Raw genomic sequence first — 27,924 nt, forward strand, 5'->3', positions numbered from 1 at the left:
AGCCCCTAAACTTCAGAGGTGAGTTTGGGGCGCTCTGGCAGGCGCGTCGCGCCAGGCCCCCAACCCAGAAATTTCAGCAAGCTCATTTTCTCGTTTTCTCACCTTATTTCACCTAAAATCGAATGGTTTCTTCCCCAAATCAATTAGAATCATTAAAACCCTCAAAATACCATAGATTCAACTCAAAAACACCACCGGAAACATACACCAAACCAACAAGAAACTTCAACAACACAACCACAAACTTCAACCAACACAACCACAAACTTCAACAAATACAACCAACAACTTCAACAAACACAATCAATCTTTTTCTCGAAAATAAAACGAGTTTGGCGTGTGGGGGAAAGGATCACCCAACACTAAAAGCTCACATACCTAATAGGGATCACCCCCGACGATATCCACGACGATCTTCGACGAAAACTTGCTTCTTCTTCTTCTTCTTTCTCTCCTCTTCTTTTCTTCTTTACTCTCAAACCCTTACTTTCACTCCTTAAACATGAGGAAAACTGATCACAAATAAGTCTTACACCTTAATATATATCCAAAGACAAGGCTAGGGAAAAGACCAAAATACCCTTACAATTTTCCGGATAGATTTCCTGCCAACTGCCCAACTTTCAAAGGGCATAACTCGCTCATACGAACTCGGAAACGAGCAAAATTTATGGCGTTGGAAAGATCATTCCACGGACTTTGCAAACATAACTGGAAAAAAACCTAGATCATCCTGAGCTAGGAGTTATAACTGTTCAAAGTTGGCCAAAAACTCATTATTTTCCATACTTGGCCAAATTTCCAAAACTTTAAAATTCTTTCCAAAAATGAAAAATTCCAATTCTAAGCCTCTTCAATTATTTCACATTGCTGGATGTTACAATATAACTTCAATTAAAGTACTATACAACAACATATTCAGTGAAATTCCATAAGTGTGTGTCTGGAGAGGGTATTTGGTGTATATACGCAGCCTTATCCCTACTCCATGAAGATAGAGAGGTAGTTTTCGATAGACCCTCGACTCAAGTAAGGCATAACAAAACAAGAAAGAAAAGAGTATACTAGTAGCACCAACTAATAAAATACAATAACCGAAACAAAAGAAATAACAAGTAAAACTAACCAGTATAAGAAAGTAGGAGGAGAAAATACTAATACCACTTATAAGGAAAACTAGACAGCACGATTACTTTACGAACCTTTTACCTTAATTCACGACCTTCATATTCTCCTATCTTGGATCATATCTTCAATAAGCTAAGTGATAATGACTTATTTCTACTTTTGGATGTGTCTTGAAAACAACAAGTAATGAGATGTTTACCTGATAATGCATTAATACCATTGAAACATGTTCTAAAGAAAGAGGTTCCTTTACTAGGCTCCATAATTTGTGGAATCTGATTTTGAGTCTCAATTCTCTCCACACTATGGGATTCCATATTTTTTGAGTGTCACAATTAACATCAAAATGCTAGTTCATATATTGGGTTTTGGCAAATTTGTCTAGAATAAAAATATTCTATATATATGTTTTTAGTTATTAATTCAAATTAAAACTCAATAACTAAAAAGCTAGATTCTCAAACTCATAGAGAATTCTACGAAATGTTGATATGGATCGAAAAAGGATAATTCAAATAAGGCTATTATTGGAATTTTTTTTTTTATCTAATAGACTTGCACAAGTAAAAAAAGATTGAATAGTTTATTAGTTCAATCAAGGAGCGGAACATACGCTACATTAAAAATGATCTTTGATGGTTATTTATTAATGGTAATAGCTTAATCGTTGCTAAATATGTATTTTTAGAAGCAATTAACATTCTTTGTAAATATGTCTAAAGTCTATAACGACATTGGATCTAATGACTATTAATTAATATTGATAAAAAACATTATCACTCTTTGTTAATTTGTATATTTATTACTGCTATTTTTATTCCGATTATTAGGGAAGACAAAGTTCTTCTAATCCTAGCATACCTTTTAATCTCTTTTATTATTTTCTTCTCTTTATTTTTCATTAGGAAATTTTCTATCAGTTGTTTTTACTATTCGACTTTTGTATTGAAACATTTAAAGCTAATATGTAAATAATAGTTATCTATGTTTTTCATTAAAATAATAACTCAATATACACATGCATACACTTACTACTTTAATTTTAAAAAATAGTTTGCATCCATTAAAAATGTCCTTTAGAATCAAACCTCTTTTATACTAAATTAAAGTCTCAATTTGTAACTATATATCACCCATTTCCATGTTGATCGAGCTCATTAAGGAAAAGCCAAGCTGCAAAGATAAAGCAAATTAAATGTGTATAAATAACGTATGACACGTGAAGAATGTTCTCAGTTTCAGGATTTAGGGTTCGGGATTTAAGATTTGACTACTTTTTAGGTACGTACCATAACTTGAGGCTTGTATCAGAGTCATTGTAGTCCTGATGACTATTGACTAAGCTGCGATTGTTGGTGATGGAGTCTGCTGAATGTCCTTGCTCAATTACATTTTGCCCTTCTTCATTTGATCTTGTCTGCTCATGAATTAATGTGATTTAGGGAGTAATTAATTAGAGAAATTATGCAATTAATTAATTGCAGAATAATTTACTTGTGATTGTTGTTTTAACTGTGAATTCTCTTCCTGGAGTTGAGCTTCCTGCATATTAAGGTGGCATGAAATATTATTATATATACCCTTTTCTACTGTTTAGATCCATCGTTGATCAAAATTATTTTAAAATCACTTTAAAACCTAAGACAAAAATTGAAGGGTATATTTTACTCTGTTTTTCTCTCTATGAATCTAGACACAAACATCACTTACCCGTGTTATGAAGCAGTTAATGGCAAGAAAAAATATGACACTATTTGTGAAGGGTAAGAATAAACAGATTAAAATTGTAACACACGTTGTTGAAAGATAAGTCGTACAAACACAATCAGGTTGAAATATTTACACATGTAGCAGACGCGTTTTGTACAAACACAACCAACTTACTTAGTTGAAGGTGTCACGTCAGTACAAAAAGTGCACGAAAATCCAAAAAAAATGAGTTCCGGAGGTAATTTGAGCCTAGTTAAATTTAGGTGTGTTGCTGAGATTTCGATCACAATTTAGGGATACTTGTGTATTGTCCCAAAAGTTTTCAAGAATTTAAATCTCCATATTTTCTCATAATCTCGACATATTTTTCCCTATACTTGTTTTCCAAAAACCATACTCGAATTCCAGTCAAATTAAGTTTCTGATAGAATCAAATAGTATTTCCTAATTAAGAAAAAAAAAAAGTTCTATTGACAAAGTAGCTAGAGAAATCAACATTCAATCAGTTAATGTATGACTTACCTTTTTCTTGAGGGAACTGATCTCTTTCATAAACTTGTCACCCTGAAAGACGCAAGTTAATGGAATCAATGTATGTTGTAGGAACAATTATATACTCCCTTCGTCCCATATTAGTTGATCACTTTCCAGTTTGCATAATGCTTAAGAAATTATAAATAAGAAGGTAATTTTACTAATTCATCCTTTAAAAAACTTCTTGAGAATTTTACACCCAAATATGAACACTTTAAAAAAGAATGAATTGCAAGGATAATATAAAAAAAAATTAATTAATGCTTTCTTGGTTTAGTAAGGTGATCAACTAATATGAAACGATGAATTATTAATCAAATAAATGCAAAAGAGGAGGGAAATTAAGTAGACAACAACAACATAACTAGTGTAATCTCATTAGTGAAGTTTGGAAAGAGTAAAATGTATGCAAACCTTGCTTTTATCTTTGTGGGATAGAGAGATTGTTTGCCATATACTCTCAGCTCAAAAGGAATATTTTTGAAGCATGATTACAAGAAAATATGACAACAAGATACAAAGCAAATGAAAAAATATATAGTACTGGTCTCCCGCTTCTCTAAAACCTTCAGGCTGCTCTACATAAATTTTCTCTTCAAGGTACCCATTAAGGAAGGCGGACTTAGCATCCAATTGAAATACTTGCCAACCTTGGTGTGTTGCAACTGCAAGTAGCAATCTAATGGTATCAAACCTTGCAACTGGTGCAAAGGTTTCATGAAAATCAATTCCATGTTGTTGTGCATACCCCTTTACAACCAACCTTGCTTTGTACTTGTTGAGTGTGCCATCTGAATTTAGCTTAATCTTGAACACCCATTTAGTTCCATGAGCCTGCTTGTCAGGAGGTCTAGGTACAAGTGCGCATGTGTTATTCTTGTTAATCATATTGAGCTCCTCCTCCATGGCAGCCCTCCATTCAAGAATAATTTGCAATGCATTGTCTACACTTGTTGGCTCCAACATAGCGACATTGCATCTGCTATATATATCTTCAATGGATTTGGTACCTCTTACTGCAAAATCATCAGAGTCCTCCTCTTTCTCTGTGGGCACTTTGTTCTTGATTAGTGATCTGGAAAGAAGAAACAACCATCTTCTTCCAGTCCCATGCAACATCCTCATCAAATTTAACACTTCTACTTACATGGATTTGTTGTGAAATAGGATTTAAAATCCTATATCCTTTAGAAGTGTTGTTGTATCCGACAAATATTCCAACTTCAGCTTTTTGATCAAGTTTATCCCTATTAACGTCAGGAATATAAGAGTAACAGATATAGCCAAATACTTTAAGACGAGCAACTGATGGCTTGGTTCCAATTCATGCTTCGTATGGAGTCTTTCCTTCAACTGCTCTTGTCGGCAATCTATTTTGTAGATAGACAATATTATTTATAGCTTCAGCCCATAGCACCTTAGGCAAACCTTTCTCAAACAGAAGACACCGAGCCATATTCATAATGGACCTATTTTTTCTTTCACTCACACCATTTTGTTGTGGTGTGTAAGTGACTGTAAGTTGATGATGAATTCCTGCTTTCTGAAGAAAATCCTTGAATTGATTGGAAGTGCACTCGGTCCCATTATCAGACCTTAAGATTTTTATCAAAGAGCCACACTGGTTTTCAACAGTTGCTTTAAACCTTTGAAATGCAACAAATACTTCAGATTTATGTTTCAGAAAGTAAACCCAACAAAACCTCGTAAGGTCATCAATGAATAAAAGAAAATATTTTCTGCCGTTATAAGAAGGAGTGCTCATAGGTCCACACACATTAATGTGTATTAGTTGGAGCTTTTCAGTAGCTCTCCAGGCTTGATTAATAGGAAATGGTGATTGACTTAGCTTCCTAATTTGACAAACCCCACATACATTAGAGGTTTCATTTATGGAAGGCATATCTGCCACAAGATCCTTATTTTGCATCAATTTTAAAGATTTAAAATTGATGTGACCAAGCCTCTTATGCTAGACATAAGTTTCATCTTAAATGCTGACATAAGCTCCAATGTTGGTATGTTTCCAATCAAGAGGGAAGCTTCTGTTGTTCATTTTGACTAAGAGCAATTTTATACCAGTTGGATCCATGATTTCACATGTTTTATCTTTAAATAACATGGCATAATTTTTATTAAGCAATTGGCCAACACTGAGAAGACTTTGGCTAATTTCAGGAACAAATAATACATCAGATATAATCTTCATACCTTAGGGAGTTCGAACAGCAACTGCTCATTTGCCCTTTGCATCTACAAGTCTACCATCTCCAAGTCTGACTTTGGAGAAATAATTTTTGTCCAGCCATTCAAAAATGTTCAAGTTAGTTGTCATGTGATGCGTGCATCCACTATCAACAAGCCACACATCATGATCTTGAGCTGCTACAGTGCATTCTCCAGCAATAGAAGCAGCAAACAACTTCTCTTCAGGATCTTCAACATTTTTAGTAACTTGAGCTGGCTGGGCTTGAACTTGAGCTGGCTGGTTTTGATTTATTTTGCACACCTTATCCACATAACCAAACTGTTTGCACATCTTGCATTGAACTCCAGGTCTGTACCGAGCTGGTTGGTTTTGATTTATTTTGCACACCTTATCCACATAACCAAACTGTTTGCACAACATGCATTGAACTCCAGGTCTGTACCAACAAAACTTGTATGTATGATTGGTCTTTTTACAATAGGGACCAGGTGGACACTTGGATCTTCTATATCTCCCTCGGTTATTATATTGCTCCTTCTTCTCCTTACCATATCTTCCATTTTGTTGCCTTTTGATTCACCATCAAACTGAGCTTTAGATCTTTGAACAACCACAAGAGCGATTTCACTTGTACTCTCTTCCTCTCTAAAAGCTTTCCTTTTTTCCACTGCTAGAAGAGCGTTGGATAGTTCATTCAATGTGACACGAGACATATCCAAGTATCTTCAATTGAGGAAATTTTTGCTTCAAACTTTTCTGGAAGTGTCACCATCACCTTCTCAACAATCCTCTGCTCTTCTACTTTTTCCCCTAACAATCTGATCTGATTGACGATTTTCATGATTCTATCAATATAATCTTTCACCTTTTCGGTCTCTTTCATTCTTAACATCTCAAATTCTTTTCTTAAATTCAATATTTGCATTTGTCTCGTCCTATCACTCCCTTGGAATTCTTGCTTCAGCATATCCCAAACTTCTTTGGCAGATTCACATGTCATGATCCTGGTAAAAATTGAATCTGAGACAGCTGCATGAATGAAAGACAGGGCTTTTGGACCTTTTGCGATCTCTTCTTCATGACTTCTGATCTGCTGAAGAGTTGGGTTTGCTCTTAAAGGTTCTGGAGCACTGTCTTCCTCAACATACTTCCATAATCCAAGACCCTTCAAGTAGGTTTTCATCTTCACTGCTCAAACTTGGTAGTTCTCGCCATTAAAGATAGGGGGTGAAAGGGGAGAGCTGCTAGAGGCCATGTGAAATGAAACTGAACAAAAAAGACTTGGACAAGTTAAACTTAGTAGGTGATCTTGCTGTGTTTTTCTCTCTCAAAATAGTCCCTAAAAGATCAATTTTGCTCTGATACCAATTGAATGAGAGAAAGAGAAGACAAATATGATAATAGAAAGATAATCTTGAGAAAGGGAGCAGATCATTTCATTCAGCAAAAGCTTACACATATATAGATACATAAGGTGGTGTCAAATCCCCTAAATACTAGAAACTGACTCCCTATTTTGTGCTTAAATCAAGCTCCACCACATATTATAATATCTTCTACATTCTAGAACTTTGGATTAAAATTAATTCAAAAGTTATACAAAAAATATCAAGACAAAAGTACTAACATGACAGCACTTAGCATCACCTACAAAAACAACAACCTTCATCAGTCTTACAAATAGAAAAACTTGTTGATAGAAAGCGTTTTCCCCTTTCGATGAACTTGAATCCTATATAAAGCAAAAATAGAAGTCATCGCTAGAACCTAACAAAGCATTTTGTGAAAAATGTAACAGAAAGTGGTAGCTGATGGGAGTAGGACTGGCACAGTGGAAGCGGTGGCGACCATTTCTGCCAGCCCAAGGCCCCGGGTGCGCCCTCAGGCGCAGACGAAATGCAGTGCCGCTGATTAAGCAAAGGTTAAAACTTGCATGACGAAAACAAGCTCCATAGATGCATGCTGCCCAACATTCAGAAGCATACTAGGCAAGAGCTGCCCTTGCTATAATTATGCCATGAAATTAGACAATCAAGCTTTGATTACTCTTGAAGCTTATTGTGATGTTAACAATCCTTGTAACAAAGTGCAAGTAAGTTCTCTTCTTTCCCCAAAAGTACTCTTTTTCAAAAGCATTTTCGAGAAAATACACTTAAGATTTTAGAAGTTTGGCCAAACAGAGGAACAAATCACTTTTCCCTACAGCTAATTTTGCGCTTTCTCACCTACCAAGATCCTACCTTGTACTTTATGCATTGAAGAACTAAGTAGAAGTAGTTTTTAAGTTCCCTTTCCCTAAAAAAAGAAGTATATATTTAAATTTACTCCACTAGATAACTAAAAAAGCAATCCAGCGCACAAAACATCTCATGTTAACAGGATTTGGAGAATGGTCACACCCTATAGATAGTCTAAACTCTACTAGATAACTATTTGAAGATTTTTCCACAATTTGATTGGCAATTTTTTCTTTCTTTTAAGTGAGTTCCAACATTTCCAAAAAATTTCTCATTGTTTTTCCGATTTTTAAGAGATGACAAACAATGTGTATAGCACAAATAAACAGCTTGTAAGATCACATTTGACTCACTTGTACCTAGTGCCATCTGTTTCTAGCAAATTTATTCGAACCTAATTCTTCTAAAACTTACTATTTCAATCAACAGCCTCTTACTAGGTGATACTAAAAGATGAGTTGGACCTTTTCTTTTATTTGTTTATCTCTATTCTGTTTGAATTCGTTGTAAGACTCATAATGATCAACTTTACAAAGATCTCATTTAGTTTCAGAAGCTCATAGCATTGAAGCCCAATTTTAAGTGCCTAATTGATCTGTGGTTAAATTTGATACTTTCAGGTGATATGAATCGAGCTAGCCAGGATGGAGATGGAAGAAAATATTTATTATAATGAATGTTTATTTCCTAGTTCTGTATGAGTTGAACCACTCCTATTTTATCTAAGACTTTGAGCAATAACTTAGCTTCCTTTTGCATTACATATATTCTTGTAGCAAACTTTTGGACTAAATATGTATGTCATATATTCTCCACCACGGAGGCCACTCCTACCTTGTTCCTAATTTTAAGTTTTTGACCGTCAAAAAAAGTTATGGTAACATTTCAACTGAAAGTATTACATCATACCAAGTGCAGCCTTAATAGTTAATATAGACCTCTCAGCTCAAATTTAGTTGATCTGCTCTGTTCTTAAGTTGAATCCGAATTTACTTATCATGTTTCCAGAAATAGCAGTACAACAATTTCCTCATGCTATTAATGTACTAGCTTGACTTTGTAAGGTTATCATGAAAATTGAAAATCTAAATTGTTTGACATAAACACTTACCCAGACTCTCTTTTCTTAATTTTCTTGTCAAGAGGGCCATTTATTTATGAAAGGTTGAGCTACTCTTCTGCAGAAAATAATTGAACATAGAAAAACATATTAACTTCACAATGCAAATCAAAACTTCAAGACACTAGGGCCATTTTGCATCCCTCCAAGCGAAGCCATGATGTCTNAATTGAACATAGAAAAACATATTAACTTCACAATGCAAATCAAAACTTCAAGACACTACTGGAAAATTAAAAAACTGACCCCGAAGAAAGAGAAAGATCTTAACGTTATATCTGAGAAACTTACTGCATTCTTTTTAGCACCAGGGCCATTTTGCATCCCTCCAAGTGAAGCCATGCTGTCTTGAAGTTGAGTGATCTGCAGGATTGGAACAGTGCTCTCCAGCCTGTTGATTGTTCTGTGTCTCAAATACAAACGCCGGACAACATTGAAGCTTCTCATCAGATAGTATGGCCTCTTCTCTGTATCTAGGATTGTAGTACCTTGGATGTTGCAAGAAAGGAACACCCTTCCACCAAAGCTTAAGAGCCTGAGATATATATAGTGAAAAGGAGAAAGGGAATGAATGCCATTCCTATACAAATTGTAATGAAAATAACTTAAAAGGCAGTAATGAAGTAAATAATCATATTGAAATAACAACAAGAGCGAGTGATTCTTAGTGATTGCAGTGAGCTAATTGATAGCCAACAGTAGTAACGAGAAATGTATGAACAATGATGGAGCTACAGTATCTACAAAACAAAGTGTCAATGTGTATCAACGTGTTAAAAAGGTGATATTTATATATAACCTAACTCTAACCGACTCCTAGATCTCCTCCCGCACCTCTTGGGGATAAGACAGTGGTTGTTGGATGTGATAAAATGAAAACCCTTATATTCAGAGTTTGGCTGGCGCCGGGAGGGTGAATTGTCTGGGCTCTTGGACCTCTCAGACAGGTTAAGAGATCTTAGGTCTTTGGCCAAGTTGGCACCAGCTGACTCGGGGTTGACTATGTATTGGTACATTTATTACCAATACATTAATAAACATGATTCATGAGAGAATACTTCTGATTTGCGCATCAAGCATGCAGTGAGAAAACTAAAAGCAAAGAAATTCAAGTTTTGGAGGATCTTCTAATTAATTTGGATGAGCAGGAAAACCTAATACGAGGCAGAAACTTGTCATTTAGGAGTAAAAAGAGCGAGCATACAACAGAGATTCAACCAAGAAAGTCATTGCCCATTTAACTAAGATGCATTAACAGATGCTTATTGAAACTATCGCAAGATATTCAGTTATCAACAACGAATTTATTTCCAGTCTAAAGGGCTTACCTGCCAATATATCCCTAATGCAATCTTGTGAGGCATTAGCCAAAAGAATAAATCTAGATCAGTATGTGTGGAGGATGATACTCTTTTGGCCATCAATGAAGCTGAGAAATATTCACCATGTTTTGGATGATTTACTGAAATTGTTACAAATAGATTATCCCCAGGTGTATTTGTTTTCATGGTCCAGTTTCCTAGCATATCCTGCAATCAACTCCACAACGCTACTAATGAATATCAACGACTAAGTTAAATTAAAAAATAAGATGAAATTGTAATTTTAATGAAGAGCCTTAAAGTAGGAAAATCCTATGTATAAAACAAGAAAAAGAATGTGAGACTGAACAACTGAGCACCAAACAAAGTCCTGAAATACCAGGATTAGAATAGTAGGAACCTTTCAGGATGGTAACCACAGTGCATATACTGGCCCTAGTAATGGCAGGAAACTTTAGAAGCAGTAGAAGAAAGAGTTCTGATTTCAGGTTCAGCAAAAGCAAGGACGTGCCACCAAAATTGTATAAATGCCTTAAGTATCTTGGACACAATAACAGGTAGCATAGCAAACTCTATGCATTTCTAAACCATCTCAACCTTTACATAACAGTTGAGGTTTGAACAATGATATCAATATAACAGCCAAGGAGAAAGCAACATAAGATATCAGCACAAAAGATGGAATAGAAAGAACAAGCTTCATGAACAGTACAAGATAACAAATCAAGAGCATGACATTGATGTTATGCATCACTTTCGACTAAAATCAGATTAAGCTAGAGATAGATGTAAGTAAATACCCCCTCGATTTCAGTTTGTTTGTCCTATTCTTTTTTAGTCCGTTTAAAAAAGAATGTCTCTTTCCTTTTTTGGGGAAACTCTTTAATTCCAACTTTCACATGGCATGTTGAATTTTGGTACATTTGGCATATCTTTAGTTTAAGACCACAAAATTCAAAAATCTTCTTTATTTTCTTAAACTTCATGTCAAGTCTAAACCAGACTAACAAATTGAAACTGGACATGCAGCGGGTGGAAATTAGCAGAAAGGCAAAACAGTTGGGTACAGTAGAACTTCCTTTTTAATTTGCTCGGGGTAAAAAGTGTGAGGAGCCTTTTAGGTAACAAATCTTGGTTGCTGATAGTAGATAATCAATAGTGCACAGGCCCTTGTCTGAGACTTTGACAGTACTTTTCAATTTGGGCTTTGATTACTTATCAATTAGAATGATTCACCTCAGCAATGCATTTCTTCAAATTCTGCAAGGAGCCTTCAGTATCATAGCAATAATACAAACTCAACGGATTTTGCACATATCCCACACTGGGCGGTATTGTCAACAAGAAACTGCTTTTAAAAAGATGAATAATCAGTCCAAGAGTCCATAGCACTAAAAACACTAAATCATTTACAGCTTTTGAACTATCAGGTGTCCAATTTCGTGTGCACAAATGATACTTTTGTCCATGCCAATGCCTCAAGATGTCATGATGTATTTCATAAAGACACCAAAAGATGGAATTCATAGTTTAATTTTAAAACTAAAGCATTGACCAAGAAGAACTCAACCATGGAAAACATACATCACAACAATATTTTCCCCTTCAATGAGAAACTGATGAGAAATCCGAGAGGCAGGCATCTACGACTAACTGAGAATAATTCTACAGTATTTCAAAAGTGCTTTTAGTATTAGAAATTTGCAGTTGCAATTCAGCTGAATAAACGAATCCCATTTGATAGTATCTCACAAAACAAGTTCAATTCAAGAGAAAAACTAAAAAGAAAAATACCCCCACTCTACTTGGATGGTTACTACATATGGTTTCATAATGCATCATTTGGATAGATTGTATCGTTTCCCGTCATTACATAATGTCACACATCAGGATTAACCAATAAAAAAAGAGTAAGATACTGGATAGAGCTACTATAAATAGGTGGCTTAATAATAAAATAGGATCATTAAGTAATACTTAGACAAAATGAGAAGAAAAACAATGTAACAACATCACACTCAATCGTTACACAAATCATAATGTTTCATAATGTATCGTATTATACTATAGAGGAAATAAACTTTTTCGTGTTACGCTGCAACAAAATTTAAGCAACTATCAAAATAAACTTTAAAACTAAAAACACATACGTGAATTATTTCTTTCNTGTCCATGCCAATGCCTCAAGATGTCATGATGTATTTCATAAAGACACCAAAAGATGGAATTCATAGTTTAATTTTAAAACTAAAGCATTGACCAAGAAGAACTCAACCATGGAAAACATACATCACAACAATATTTTCCCCATCAATGAGAAACTGTTGAGAAATCAGAGAGGCAGGCATCTACGACTAACTGAGAATAATTCTACAGTATTTCAAAAGAAGTACTTTTAGTATTAGAAATTCGCAGTTGCAATTCAGCCGAATAAACGAATCCCATTTGATAGAAGACACGGAGGATATTGTTTTCAAAAGGTTTCCTAATCTTCAAAAACTTGATGTCTATATCGGACAACTACCAGATTGTTCAGCAGAGAAGATTTGTTTTCCAAGATTAAATGTCCTTAACGAACTTGAAAAACTCCATTTATCTGCTTCTGGGGGTTCATTCAGTGAATATACACAATGGCTCTCTCTGACATCCGATACACTTTCAAGAATTGCTAGACTACCCAACCTTCAAGAACTAATTCTAGAAGACACAATCATCGAGGAGGGGAAAGAATGGAACATGGAAGATGTCACCTTCCAGAATCTCAAATCTCTAAAATTGGATGGTGTGAGATTTTCTGAATGGCAGGTTGATGCAGAGAAATCATTTCCCGTGCTCGAGATGTTAGATATAACTACATATGATAAGCTTATGGAGATCCCAGACAGTTTTGGAGATATTGCGTCATTAGAGCTTATCAAAGTATGGTTCAGCCGTCAGCTTAAAGAGTCGATCTTCAATATTAAGGAATATGTTGAAGAAATGACCGGAGAAGACAAGCTTGAGGTATGCTTCCAAGGTAGATGGTCTAGAGAATGTGAGTATGAATACGAATTCATCAACTTCTTTCGTACATAAAAAATTCCTTTTAGAAATGTTATTTTTCCATCCAATATTACTTTTAACTTATACAATGTTCTTTGCAGAGAAATCATATCAACTTGTAAAGGCTTCAAATGATGAACCGATCCTAAAGACATGTAAGCCTCCTTCCAACGCGGTTTTTCTATATCCATTTTGGTTAATAACTGTTTATCAAGTCTAAACACTGCTAGCTATCAGTACTTGTGTTCTTTATTATAACGGATGAGATATTGTATGTGTCACGCCCCGAGCCTACACCCTGGACGTGGCCGGCACTCGAAGACCATTGCTGGCCCCCAAGCGAACCCTTGGCCTGACTTTCTTAACTCAGCGGAAACCTAACCCAACAGAATAACTCAATGCAATGAAAGATCATAAAAACAACCTAACTGATAAAATCTGGCCTAAAAGGCAACTCGAGTCCTAAAATATAATATTTACATATATACATAGATGAGAGACTCAAAACTAACTGACTGACTGTTTATGAAGCCTCTATAACACTGAGATGGATGTTGGGACACACCCCACAACATCCTAATAAAGCAAAACTAAGAGAACAAAATAACCGAGTCCTCCGGAATGCAAAGAGGCTCACCACTGACTCTGGAGTGCTCAACTGGATCAACGGCGTGCTTTTTGCTGATCCTGGGTACCTGCGTCTGCATCATAATAAGATGCATGCCAACTGGCATCAGTACATGGAATGTACGAGTATGCAAGCTGGACCACTAAACAACAACTTAAGCTTGAAAGGGATACAAAAGAGAACTTACCTTGGCTCTGTTCAACTCATGAATAACTGAACTCAATATAAGGCAATAAGACACATGCAATATATAAAGCTTGTAAAACTATTTAAAACATGACGTAAAAATCATATTTATAATATCATGAAAATACCATGCTTCCTCTCAAAGTCTACTTGTGCAATGCATGAATGAAGTCCCATACCCCCATCCATACTAAGCAGAACCCCTCGAGGAACCATGCAATTTCTACTATGGGAGTTCTCTAACCGACAGCTACCACTACATGCTTAAGGAGTGATACAACGTTTTACCTCACGTTGCCCAAGGACCATCCTATACCTTGCCGTGATATAGGACCTTACTTTAACTTTAAATTAGTAGATCCACTAGCTTAACTTTACGTGATCATCTAAAAAGTATGACCCGTCAAATCCCATGTTTGGCTACATGGTTCTTATGGAGAGTTGAGTTAATATGAACTCGTGTCCCCAATTCGGTGCTCAAGACTACTCCTAAAAAAATACTTTAGTTCATTAGTGTTTTAAACACATCTTTCTTTAGTTGAGATAATTACTCAAAACTTAGCCCAAAGGCTCTTGAAAACTCTTTCTAAAAAGAACATCTCAAAACCATATTTTAATATGATCATTGATGACTCGGGATATTCATACTGCTTAAACATTGATGGTATATCTATAGACCATACTGTTTAAACATTGATGACATACTCGATTTGTCATACTAATCATGTTTTAGAAACTCTTTCGCAAAACTCATCTTTTCTCAAAAAGTGATAGTACTCAAACTTCTCAAAACTCTTTTGGAAATCTCAGTTTCCTCTCATCTTAAATGTGAAAACATTTATAAACTTCTTTGGGAATACTTAGTTCCTATTAACTTTTGAGAAATGAACTTGACTCTTTACTCGTGGCTTAACTTGAAACTCTATACTATTTACTTAACTTGAAACTCTATACTCTTTACTCAACTTGAAACTCTATACTTAACTTGGAACTCTATACTCTTTACTCAACTTGAGACTCTAAACTTAACTTGGAACTTGAGCCTTAAAATAAAGTTAAAACGTTCAATAAAGACTCTTGAAAAACTTTAAAGACTTGCTTAACTTCTAAGCTTGGCTCTAACTTCACTTGACTTCTAACTTCACTTGACTTTGATCCTAACTCGCCTTGAATTGGATTACGGATTCAAGGGTAATGATCTCATGTTTATGGATGAGTTCGGGATGTCTAAATGTACCTTAGAGTGTTGAAACAACTATAAAATATAGGTACATTACCAAGGAACATGTATGAAAAAGTGGGGAAGGAATGGGAAAGATTGGCGTCCTTGGCGCTCTGAGAGGTGCGGGGCGCCAGCCTTCAGACCTCAGAGGGGCCTGCTGGGCACTCTGAGAGACGTGCCACCCCTAGGGGGAAACTTCAGAACCCTTGTTGGGGCGCGCTGGCTGGCGCGACGCCCCAACCTTTTCCCCCAAAAATCCGACTCTTCTCCTTCATTTTTCCAACTCTAAACCTCCTTAACTTCAATGGATCCAGCCCCAAACACTTAGAATCATAAAACCCCTCAACATACACTTGATTCAACTCGAAATCACAACCAGAAACATACACCAAAACAAGGAACTTCAACAACACCACCAATAACTTCAACAAGCACAACCACAAACTTCAACAAACACAACCAATCTTTTTCTCGAAATTAAAACGAGTTTGGCGTGTGGGGGAAAGAACCAACCCAACACTATGAACTCACATACCTTAATAGGGATCACCCCCGACGATACCACGACGATCTCCTTGCTTGTTCTTCTCTTTCTCCTATTCTTTCCTCTACACTCACAAACCCTTACTCACTCTTTTAAAAAGGGAAAAACTGATCTAAAAATCATTCTAAACCCTTAATATAACCAAAACAATTGAGTAGGGAAAAGACCAAAATACCCTTACAATTTCGGGTGAACTGCCCTGTGCCAACAGCCCACTTCAAAATGGCATAACTCACTCATACGACCTCGGAATCGAGCAAACTCGGCGGCGTTGGAAAGATCATTCCAAGGGCTTCGCAAAAATAACTGGAACTACACCTAAATCAACATGATCTAGGAGTTATAACTGTTCAAAGTTGGCCAAAAACTCACTTTTTTCCATACTTGGCTAAATTTCCAGATTTTAAATTCTTTCCAAAAATGACTATTTCCAATTCTAAGCTTCTTCATAGCTATTTAAAATTGCCGGATGTTACAGTATGCATGCGCGCTTTTCATTACCATGAGATCTTACATATTTTTTTATTCTTCTAAAGTGTGTAATCTACAAAGCATGAAACAAGAAAGTTCCAATGAGGACTGTAGTTTTTATTTTACATATACATAGTTAAGATAGGAAAAGGGAACCTAAGTAACTAAAAATTAGATATAACTCTGTGGTTTAACCTCATGATCATGTTAACTAGTTGCCTGTTCATTTCCTTGAAGCCCGGTTTGGTTATCACATTATTTTGTTGTTGTTGTTGTTACGGTTCCTTTTTTCTGAAAGCTTTGTAATGCTTCTTCTAGTATTGGTTTTGTCTTCCTATCTTCTGTATGTTTGTTGATATGTGTTACTTGAGCTGAAGGTCTTTCGGAAACAGACTCTCTACCTTCATGAGGTCGTCGGGGCCGTAAGGCCTCTACCCTCCTCAAACACCACTTGTGGAATTTCATTGGATATATTGTTTTGAAGTATCCTTACAAGACCACTATATTGAATTCTTTACACTGTCAGTGCACAAAACATTAACTCTTAGGAATATCCATCCCATGCAACATTATTTGTTTTTTTTTGTTTGTCAAAAACCAGTGGAAGGGTCAAAATTTGAACGTTATCTATTTCTATAGTAAAGTCACAAAACTATTGATTGTCACATTCAAGTAACTGAATTTTATCTACTATAACGATGCCTGAAAATTTTTCATGACAAATAGATTTTCCTTTCTAGCTTTTCTCGAACAAAGTGCAGAGGACTTTCTCCAGAATAGCCTAATAGATAAGCTAAATGTTTGGCCTGTTACGCACCTTAAATCTTAAAATTAAAAAAGGGCAGCTTGGTGCACTAAGCTCTCTAAACAAAAGCTCTTAGTTTCCCGGTTCTTAAGCCATTCTGAACACATTGTACTTCGGCCACCAAGGCCCGATTCTCAAGATCTGATACACGGTTTGATTATATTCTTGCCCTTATATTCATTTACAAGATCAATCTAACTCACGTGTCCTTAAATCAATTTGATAAATTCAACTATAACAAATGATTTAGTATATTGAGTTTAACTTATACAAACAAAAATTGAATCATTGATTCTTATAAGTTATAAAGATTATGTTCATAATCTAAGTTACATAAAGAAACAAACATACTTAACAAGACTAAATTAATGGCATAATACATAAATGTGTCATTTAACTTGGCCTCATTTCACATGTAGACGCTAACTTGTATAAAGTTGAACAAGTAGACACATGAGACCTACGTGCATATTACACATAGGACACCATATAGGATAAAAATTGTCATGTAGGATGATTGCAGTTAATAAAGAACTTATATCTTATTAGGTATAAAATCAATTGTTAAAAATAAAATTTTGAGAATACACACCTCAATTCGTCCCTATTTTTTCGGTTGAACACTTTAATTTACAAAATGATAATCTTATGTGTCATGTTAGTATCAGGTGTCCATGAGACACAATAAGAATGAGTTGAGGCATTGTTGTCAATAGTATTTATCTTGATTATATATATACAAATATTTTTAGAATGATCATATATATATATAAGAGAACCCTAGACCCGCCTACGTGGCGCCACCACAAACCAGGATTCCCTTTTAATTTATTCTATTTCCAAAACTAGCCTTCCCCTTTCATGAAAAGTTGTGACTTTTATGAAAAGTCTACGAGTTTTATGAAGAGTTGTCACTTTATAAAAAATTGTGACTTTTATGAAAAGTTGTGACTTTTATGAAAGGTTGTGACCTTTCTGATAAGACATAATAAGCATTTGTACCCACTACCTTTTGTTGTCTATAAATAGAGGAATTTCCTCTCATTTTAAAACAACGAAAATTTTAAACTTCTTCTTTTTCTTCTGGACAATTAAATAATTGTGTACTTTGCTCCTGTTGAATGACTCACTGACACCATTTTTTTTGTATCAATACACTGGTGAATAGAATCGTTCTTTTCTGAGAGGATCTATTCCTTTAAATCTCGGGTACGGGGGGGGGGGGGGGAGTAATTTCCTTAAGGGGACACTGTGCATTCAATGAGCTCGATTTTTTCCATTCTGTTTCATTCTATTGTTACAAATCCTGGTATGTTTTTACAATCATTAATTTATGTTTATATTATTAATTGTTGTTTTTGAGTACATGCTCTAAGTTTTGTTGTTTATGTTTCTGCAATATTATTGTTATAAGTATTTGTTAGTACATATTAAATAACAAACGTTAATTGAGTCTTCAAGCAAGTTTTCTCTACTGAAATTCTTGAAGGTACAATAAAAAAAAAACTCTTACAAATCTCTAATTTGTTCATCAACAACGTCATTTCTTCACATACAAGGATGAGATTTTGTGTTCTTTAGAAGATCCTCTGAGAGTTAATAACTTTGCATTATTTTTTTGCTTTGTGTTGTTGTTATCTATTTTTACTAAATTTTATCACTGGATATTATGAGTACTTTAAGGATTGAAAGTGTAACATCCGACAATTTAAAATGAATATGAAGAAGCTTGAAATTGGAAGTAGTCATTTTTTGGAAAAATTCAGAATCTGGAAAATTTGGCTAAGTGTGGAAATCAGTGAGTTTTTGGCCAACTTTGAGTAGTCATAAATCCTAGCTCAGGATGATTTAGGAGTAGTTCCAGTTATGGTTGTGAAGCTTGTGGAACGATCTTTCCAACGCCACCGAGTTTGCTCTATTCCGAGTTTGTATGAGCGAGTTATGCCCTTTGAAAGTTGGGGCAGTTGGCAGGGAGTCCGTCCGGAAATTTAAGGGCATTTTGGTCTTTTCACAAATCATTTCTTTTGAGGTTATATTGTTGTGTTAGGCTGTTTGTGGATAATTTTTTTTTCCATTTTAAAAGAGAGAAAGTTAGGGTTCTTGAGAGTGAAGAAGAGAAGAAGAGGAGAAGAAGAGGAGAAAGAGGAGATCAACAAGTTTTCATCGTGGAATTTCGTCGGGGGTGATCCCTATCAAGGTATGTAAGTTCTTTAGTGTGGTTTGATCCTTTCCCCCACACACCAAGCTCATTTTATGATTTGAGAAAAGATTGGATTTGTTGTTGAAGTTGTTGAAGTTGTTAGTTGTTGTTGATGTTGTTAGTTGTGTTGTGGAAGTTATTGTTGGTTGTGGGACATGATTTGATTGTGTTCTTGACCTGAAATCTATTGTATATTTAGGGATTTTATAATCCTTAGTGTTGGTTGGTTCATACCCCCACACACCAACTCGTTTTTAACTCCAAGAAAAGATTTATTTTGGTTGTTGAAGTTGTTGGTTGTGTTGTTGAAGTTCTTGCTGATTTGGGACAGGATTTGGTTGTGTTTTTGAGTGGAATCCATTGTATATTGAGGGGTTTATGAACCCAAGTGTTTGGGAAAAGAACCTTTGAAGTTAAGAGGGTTTAGAATTGGCAACATGAAGGAGAAAAGTCAGGCTGCTTTTAGGAAACAAGTCTGCGTTGCAGCTGTGTTCCCTCTGTGAACAGAATCTGTTCTGTTTTCAGAATTAAATTTCGAAATTTTTCTTCAGTCTAGTTGTCCTAAATTATTCTTAATCATCATGGGGTCCTTCCAAACACAAATCATTACCCTTGAATTCATAATCCAATTCAAGGAGAGTTAGTTCCAAGTCAAGTAAAGTTAGAAGTCAAGTGATGTTAAGAGTTAAGCTTAGAAGTGAAGTAAGTCAAAGCAAGTTTTTAAAGTTGTTCAAGAGTCTTTAGTGAATGTTTTAGCTTCATTTTTAAGACTCGAGTTTCAAGTCAAGTCAAAAGTTAAGAGTTTCATGTTAAGTTAAGAGTTTCACATCAAGCCAAGAGTTCAAATAAAGTAAAGAGTTTAAAGTTGGGTTCATTTCTCAAAGTTATTAGGGAACGTATTCCCAAAGAAGTTTTAAAGAAATGTTTTTACATTTAAACAAGGTTGGAACCTGAGATTTCCAAAAAAGCCTTCGGGCTAGTTTTTGAGTAATTATCTCATATCAGCAGGAAGAAATATGTTTTAAAAACATAAGAGCCAGTACATTTTTGGGAGTAGTATCGAGCACCGAATTGGGGGAGCGTTCAAAGAACCCACAGCCCCCATAGAACCATGTTAGCCACCATGGGTAGAAAAGGATCATACTTTTTAGATGAATCCTTTTCAGATTAGACTAGTGGATCCATTAGGCAGTTCAGGTCTTATACCTTTGGCCGGGTATAAGATGCTCTGGCAGCGTGAGGTCGATCGCTGTATCATCACTATAGCTCTTATGTGATGGTTGTCGGTTAGAGAAGCTCCCACAGCAGTTATTGTATTTTTCATACACAGAGATTATTGTATTTTTATATACATCAGTTCATTGTATTTCTATATACATTTCAGGCTTATTGTATCTTTGTATACACACAGAGTTTATAGCATGTTTTAAACAGTCTTTCTTTATATCGCACTTGTTTTAAATTGCCTTATATTGAAAGAAGTCAGTCAGGTTGAGTTGAGTTGAGCCAGGTAAGCTATTCAGTTTCTTCCAGATTTCCTTCTAGCCTTTGTTGCTTAGTTTTCCAGCTTGCATACTCGTACATTCCATGTACTGATGCCAGTTGGCCTGCATCGTTTGATGATGCAGATTCAGGTACCCCGGATCAGCATCCTGCACGTCGTTGATCCAGCTGAGCACTCCAGAGTCAGTGGTGAGCCTCCTTGCATTCCGGAGGACTCAATTATTTTGTGTTCTTAGTTTTTGTTTTATTAGGATGTTGCGGGGTCTGTCCCAACATCCATCTCAGTATTTTAGAGGCTTCATAGACAGACAGTCAGTCAGTTAGTTTTGAGTCTCTCATCTATGTATATATGTAAATATTCTATTTTGAGATTCGAGTTGCCTTTATGGCCATATTTTATAAGTTAAGTTGTTTTGTAATATTGCATTGCATTGAGTTATTCTGTTGGGTTAGGTTTCCGCTGAGTTAAGAAAGCCAGGCCAAGGGTTCGCTTGGGGCCAGAAATGGTCTCCGGGTGCCGGTCCCGCCCAGGGTGTAGGCTCGGGGCGTGACAGAAAGTTGATTGAAGTGTTAGTCAATTTTCTAAGGTATGTTATTTTAAAACATGAGAACTTTTCTGGTTAGAATGATTTCTTATCATCATTGGATATCTCATAGTTTACTCCCTTTAATGTATGTTTTTTCTCGGTGCTTTGTTGTCTCCTTAAAATTGCATTGATTAATTTTTGTTTGGTATGTCTATGATCTCACTTGGACAAAGCTTTCGTCCTTTTAATGTTGTTCTTTTTTTTCCTTCTCATTCATCTCTACTGAATATTTTTGGTGTGAGTTATGACTATTTTCAGCAAGCTTAATTTGAAGAATATGAAATAAAACTTGCTCTAAATAAAAGTAATATCTTAAGCTACAAAAGATATGTCTATTAACATAGATTTGTTGTCATTTATGTCCCAAGTCATTGCTAAACATTTGAGTTATCTAGGTTAGACTCATTTTTCATTTTTAATGTTCGAGAATATTTCTTTAACATGAGTCTAGAATCCAACATTTTGATCTACCTGTACTTTCATAATGCAACAAGTATACATACATATTTATGAAAAAGTCGTAAACTTGAATTGATGAAGCATCTAGAAGGGCCTTCAGAGCAACAGTTTAATGAAGCATGAATTTCTAAAAAGGTCAACAATGTTATTTTGCTATTGTTTCAAATTTATTTTTTCTCCTTCTATAAATTTTGTTAGAGTAACAAAGTAACAATAACGAAATGTCGTGAACGTTTGACCTCAAACAAGTAGATTGTCTCTAAAAAAATTTATTTATGTTGTTGTGGTGTCCATTTTAAACGGTCTTAACTTATTTATAACTAATATTGATTATCGAAAATTTTTATATAATTTTTTTTAACAGGGAGTTATTCTAACCATAAAATTATCAGTTCTACATTTTTCATGTACAAAAAAATAGAAAAAACTATGTTTAATCGCTACATAAAAACATCACTCAGTTTTAACAAGACAATTATATCATCAAACATATATTATGATAAATTATGTAAAAGACAAAAATGATTAGATATCAAGGTATATTTCTGTCACGCCCCGAGACTACACCCTGGGCGGGACCGGCACTCGGAGACCATTGCTGGCCCCAAGCGAACCCTTGGCCTGGCTTTCTTAACTCAGCGGAAACCTAACTCAACAAAAACTTCATGCAAAGCAAAAACATAAGACAACTTAACTGATACAAATCTGGCCATAAAGGCACCTCGGTCTCAAAATAGAGTATTTACATATATACATAGGTAAGAGACTCGAAACTAGCTGACTAACTGTCTGTCTGTCTATGAAGCCTCTAAAATACTGAGATGGATGTTGGGACAGACCCCACAACATCCTAATAAAACAAAAGAAAACAAAGAACACAAAATAATTGAGTCCCTCCGGAACGCAAGGAGGCTCACCACTGACTCTGGAGTGCTCAGCTGGATCAACGACGTGCAGGATGCTGATCCGGGGTACCTGAATCTGCATCTTCAAATGATGCAGGACAACTGGCATCAGTACATGGAATGTACGAGTATGCGAGCTGGAAAACTAAGCAACAAAGGCTAGAATGAAATCTGGAAGAAAACTGAATAGCTTACCTGGCTCAACTCAACTTAACCTGACTGACTTCTTTCAATATAAGGCAATTTAAAACAAGTGCGATATAAAGAAAGACTGTTTAAAACATGCTATAAACTCTGTGTGTATACAAGGATACAATAAGCCTGAAATGTATATAGAAATGCAATGAACTGATGTATTTAAAAATACAATAATTTCTATGTATAAAATACTATAACTGCTGTGGGAGTTTCTCTAACCGACAACCATCACATAAGAGCTATAGTGATGATACAGCGATCGACCTCACGCTGCCAGAGCATCTTATACCCGGCCAAAGGTATAAGACCTGAACTGCCTAATGGATCCACTAGTCTAATCTGAAAAGGATTCATCTAAAAAGTATGATCCTTTTCTACCCATGGTGGCTAACATGGTTCTATGGGGGCTGTGGGTTCTTTGAACGCTCCCCCAATTCGGTGCTCGATACTACTCCCAAAAATGTACTGGCTCTTATGTTTTTAAAACACATTTCTTCCTGCTGATATGAGATAATTACTCAAAAACTAGCCCGAAGGCTCTTTTGGAAATTTCAGTTTCCAACCTTGTTTAAATGTAAAAACATTTCTTTAAAACTTCTTTGGGAATACGTTCCCTAATACCTTTGAGAAAAGAACTCAACTTTAAACTCTTTACTTTACTTGAACTCTTGGCTTGATGTGAAACTCTTAACTTATGACTTGACTTGAAACTCAATACTTAACTTGGAACTTGAGCCTTAAAATGAAGTTAAAACGTTCAATGAAGGCTCTTGAAAAACCTTAAGGACTTGCTTGCTTCTAAGCTTGACTTCACTTGACTTGGGAACTATCTTTCCTTGAAAACGAAATTATGAATTCAAGGTGTTCGATCACATGTTATGGGGGGGATTCCTGAATGCTTAGACGTACTTTGGAATGCCGGAACAACTATACAACATAGGTATAATACTTGAGAACATGCATGAGAAAGTGAGAAAGAATGGGGGAAACTTGGCTGAGACTTCAGAATTTCTGGTGACACAGATGGCATTTACAGATGCCATCGACGGACCGTAGATGGACTTACGGTCCGTCCTGCAGGTCCGTAGATCACGTCAGAGACTTCCCCAGGATTCAGTTAAAAGAAAATGACTAAGTGTTGACCTACGATTCGGACTTACGGTCCGTAGGTCACGCCCGTCGATGGGAATCGATAGCCAAAATTTGCTGAAAAATTTGCTGGTGAATCAACTTCAAAAGGGTCATAACTCTTAGAATCATAATTCCCTCAACATACAATATAATTTCAACTTAAATACACAACCCAATCATGTCTCACAACGAACAATAACTTCAACAACAAAAAATCCCAATCTTTTCTCAAATCATAGAATAAGCTTAGTGTGTGTGTGGGGGAAAGGATCAACCCACACAAAGAACTCACATACCTTGATAGGGATCACCCCCGACGAAAATCCACAATGATCTTGACGAATCTTGTTGATCTCCTCTTTCTTCTCTTCTTCTTCTCCTTCTCCTCTTCTTCTTCTCTTCTTAACTCTCAAGAACCCTAACTCTTTCTCTTTCAAAAAGGGACAAAATGATCCAAAGATCAGCCTAATACAACAATACAAGCTCAAAAGAAATGATTTGTGAAAAGACTAAAATGCCCTTAAATTTTCGGACGGATCACCCTTCCAACTGCCCAACTTCCAAAGGCCATAACTCCCTCATACGAACTCGGAATCGAGCAAACTCGGTGGCGTTGAAAAGGTCATTCCACGAGCTTCGCAACCATAACTGGAACTACTCCTAAATCATCCTGAGCTAGGAGTTACGACTACTCAAAGTTGGCCAAAAACTCACTTCTTCCCATACTTAACCAAATTTCCAGCTTCTAAATTTTTCCAAAAATGACTACTTTCCAATTTCAAGCTTCTTCAAAGCCACTTCAAATTGTCGGATGTTACAATTTCATCATTCATTATATATTTAAATTCTTGAGATAACTAATAATTTTCAAATCATTTAATTTCTGTTAAAATGTTCTTAAAACCTACTAAAAATTACTTTTTTTTTCTTATAACAGTCGATTATTGAAAAGGCTATTCAAAAGCTTAGAAATATTATTTATGCCCGCGCGAAGCGCGGATAAATTACCTAGTTTTTTTTAATTACTTAATAATTAATTAGTGATGTAGACTTTTTGTTGTTGTTGAAAAGGTAAGATAAGAATTGCCGAGTAAATAGATCATCATATATATCCAGATAGATCAATACCACCGTTCTTGGAATAAGTTAGACATCCAAAAACTCTCCTGTAAAGGTATTTGAATCATTAGTTTAAGCAATTTAAAGAACATGCTAAGGCTGAATTAACTTCATCACCTAACTCTCTTGCTTTTGAATGTGTAGAAGTGAAATGACAAAAGTATAGTGATTTTTCTGTTACAAAATAAAGAAAGTTGACTTTTTTGAATAATTTTTTATATAAACTATAAGAAGAGGAAAAACAACATTTAGCTTATGCAGTAAGCTACATTTGAGTAAATTTGGTTTTGATACACATTTGGTCTTTTAGCAGGTATCATCTGCTCTACTTCGCGAGGACATTGTCGATCTTCAGGATTTCATAGAGAGGTTAAAGAATGAACAAGATCAAATTGTTTCATTAAGCAGCTCCTAGAAGCCGGTTGAAAGAAAGTCATCGAGTACAGTTGGTAAAATAATCGTAGGTTTTGAGGAGGAGACAGAGTGGATAATTAGGAAGCTCACCAGCGGACCAGCTGAGATAGATGTCATTTCCATAGTCGGCATGCCAGGGCTTGGAAAAACTACTTTGGCATACAGAGTGTATAATGATAAGTCCATTGTTGATCATTTCGACGTTTGTGCTTGGTGCACAGTCGACCAGGAAAGTAATGAGAAAAAGTTGTTGCAGAAAATTTTCAATCAAGTTATTTGTTTGAAAGAAAAATTCAGTGAGGATGACATAGATGATGACGTTGCTGATAAGCTGCGGAAACAATTATTTGGAAAAAGGTACCTTATTGTCTTGGATGACATGTGGGATACTGAAACATTCGATGAGCTAACAAGACCTTTTCCTGAATTACAGAAAGGAAGCAGAGTTATTCTAACAAGTCGGAAAAAGGAAGTTGCTTTGCATGGAAAATGCCACAGTGATCCTCTTTATCTTCGATTGCTAAGATCAGAAGAAAGTTGGGAGTTATTAGAGAAAAGGGTATTCGGAGAAGAACGTTACCCTTATGACCTAATGGATGTTGGAGAAAAGATAGCTCGAAAGTGTGATGGGCTTCCTTTAGTACTTGATCTAATCGGTGGAGTCATTTCAAAGAAGGAAAAGAGAGAGGCTTTGTGGCTTGAAGTTCTCGATAATTTGAGTTCCTTTATTTTTAAGGATGAAGAGGAAGTGGTGAAGGTTATACAATTAAGTTATGACCATTTGTCAGATCACGTAAAGCCGTGTTTGGTTTACCTTGCAAGTTATCCAAAGGACAAAGATATAATGATCTCTGAGTTGAAAGATTTATGGATTGCTCAAGGACTTGAGATGAAAAATGCAGAAGAAGTAGTGGATGTGTTAATTTCGAGTAGCTTGGTAATACCTTTCGATAATTCCATTTTCAAAATTCATGATATTGTGCATGACTTTTGTTATATAAAATCTAGAAAGGAAAAGTTGTTTCACTTCATAGGAGGTTCAAACACTCCGTCTTCTTCTTCAAATCTGATTCCACGTGGAATTACCATTCATTATAATGAAGGTCTCTTTCATTTGGATAGAAATTTTGTGGTGTTTAATCTAGAAAAGAAGAATCCTTATGTTAAACAGCTCCTCTCTCTGAAGGTGTGTGATGGGGTTAAGGATTGTCTTTCCTACAACAGTCACCTAAAACACTTAAGGCTTCTTAAAAGTTTGGATTTGAAGGGCATAACATTGACAGATTCTTTGCTAAATGAAATCGGTATGCTCATTCATTTGAAGTACTTAATCATTCAGACAGAGGCTATCACTCTCCCACCGTCATTTTCAAACCTCTGCAATCTAGAAACTCTGGTGGTGGATCACTCGGAGGGATCATACATATTACTATCGCCTTGTTTTTGGAGTCTTGCAAAGCTACGAGATGTACGGATGAATGGGGGTGCTCTCTTTGATCCGGACATCACTGTGTTAGATGAGGATTTAAGGTTAGAAAATTTGAGAACATTAGATGAGCTCTACCTTCCCGGTTTAGAAGACACGGAGGATATTATTTTCAAAAGGTTTACTAATCTTCAAAACCTTAGAGTCTGTATCGGAGGACTAGAAGATTGTTCAGCAGAGAAGATTTGTTTTCCAAGATTGGATGTCCTTAACGAACTTGAACAACTCTGTTTATATTCTTTTTGGGATTCCTACGATGAATATACACACGGCTTCCCTTCGAGCTTGAAGAAAATGAAGTTGCTAGGGCTTGCTCTGACATACGATACACTTTCAAGAATTGCTAGACTACCCAACCTTCAAGAACTAATTCTAAAATACACAATCATCAATGAGGGGAAAGAATGGAACATGGAAGATCTCACCTTCCAGAAACTCAAATATCTAAATTTGCATAGAGTAGAATTTTCTGAATGGCAGGTTGATGCAGAGAAATCCTTTCCCGTGCTCGAGAAACTAGACATACGTGAATGTTATAAGCTTATGGAGATCCCAGACAGTTTTGGAGATATTGCGTCATTAGAGCTTATCAAAGTATGGCACAGCCCTCAGCTTAAAGTGTCGATCTTCAATATTAAGGAATATGTTGAAGAAATGACTGGAGAAGACAAGCTTGAGGTATTCTTCTTTGGTTGAGGTATGCTTCATTAACAGATTACTTTTACAAATGTTATGTGTTTTCCAATATTAGTTTTAACTTATAC

General features: G+C 35.7%; 3 protein-coding genes, 1 long non-coding RNA gene and 1 pseudogene across 4 annotated transcripts in view; 2 read left to right on the forward strand and 3 right to left on the reverse strand.

Annotated features, from left to right (window-relative positions):
• The window catches only part of LOC125868384 (amino acid transporter AVT1I-like), a 17,242-nt pseudogene extending 6,771 nt beyond the window's left edge, over positions 1–10,471 (reverse strand).
• Positions 1–13,261, reverse strand: part of LOC125868395 (uncharacterized) — a 34,067-nt gene extending 20,806 nt beyond the window's left edge. Inside the window, exon 1 of the long non-coding RNA XR_007446734.1 lies at positions 12,943–13,261. This is a non-coding gene — a long non-coding RNA (uncharacterized LOC125868395). The remainder of the gene's footprint in view (positions 1–12,942) is intronic.
• LOC125868383 (late blight resistance protein R1-A-like) overlaps positions 1–27,857 on the forward strand; it is a 50,350-nt gene extending 22,493 nt beyond the window's left edge. Inside the window, exon 2 of the mRNA XM_049549047.1 lies at positions 25,725–27,857. Coding sequence (XP_049405004.1) covers positions 25,725–27,856 — 2,132 coding nt within the window. The 3' untranslated portion in view covers position 27,857. The remainder of the gene's footprint in view (positions 1–25,724) is intronic.
• The window catches only part of LOC125868380 (putative late blight resistance protein homolog R1A-3), a 151,833-nt gene that overhangs the window by 40,894 nt on the left and 83,015 nt on the right, over positions 1–27,924 (reverse strand). The gene's annotated exons all lie outside the window — the stretch shown is intronic.
• Positions 1–27,924, forward strand: part of LOC125868391 (putative late blight resistance protein homolog R1A-3) — an 86,438-nt gene that overhangs the window by 28,992 nt on the left and 29,522 nt on the right. The gene's annotated exons all lie outside the window — the stretch shown is intronic.

This window comes from Solanum stenotomum, chromosome 6 (genome assembly GCF_019186545.1).
Source record: "Solanum stenotomum isolate F172 chromosome 6, ASM1918654v1, whole genome shotgun sequence".
Classification (NCBI taxonomy): domain Eukaryota; kingdom Viridiplantae; phylum Streptophyta; class Magnoliopsida; order Solanales; family Solanaceae; genus Solanum; species Solanum stenotomum.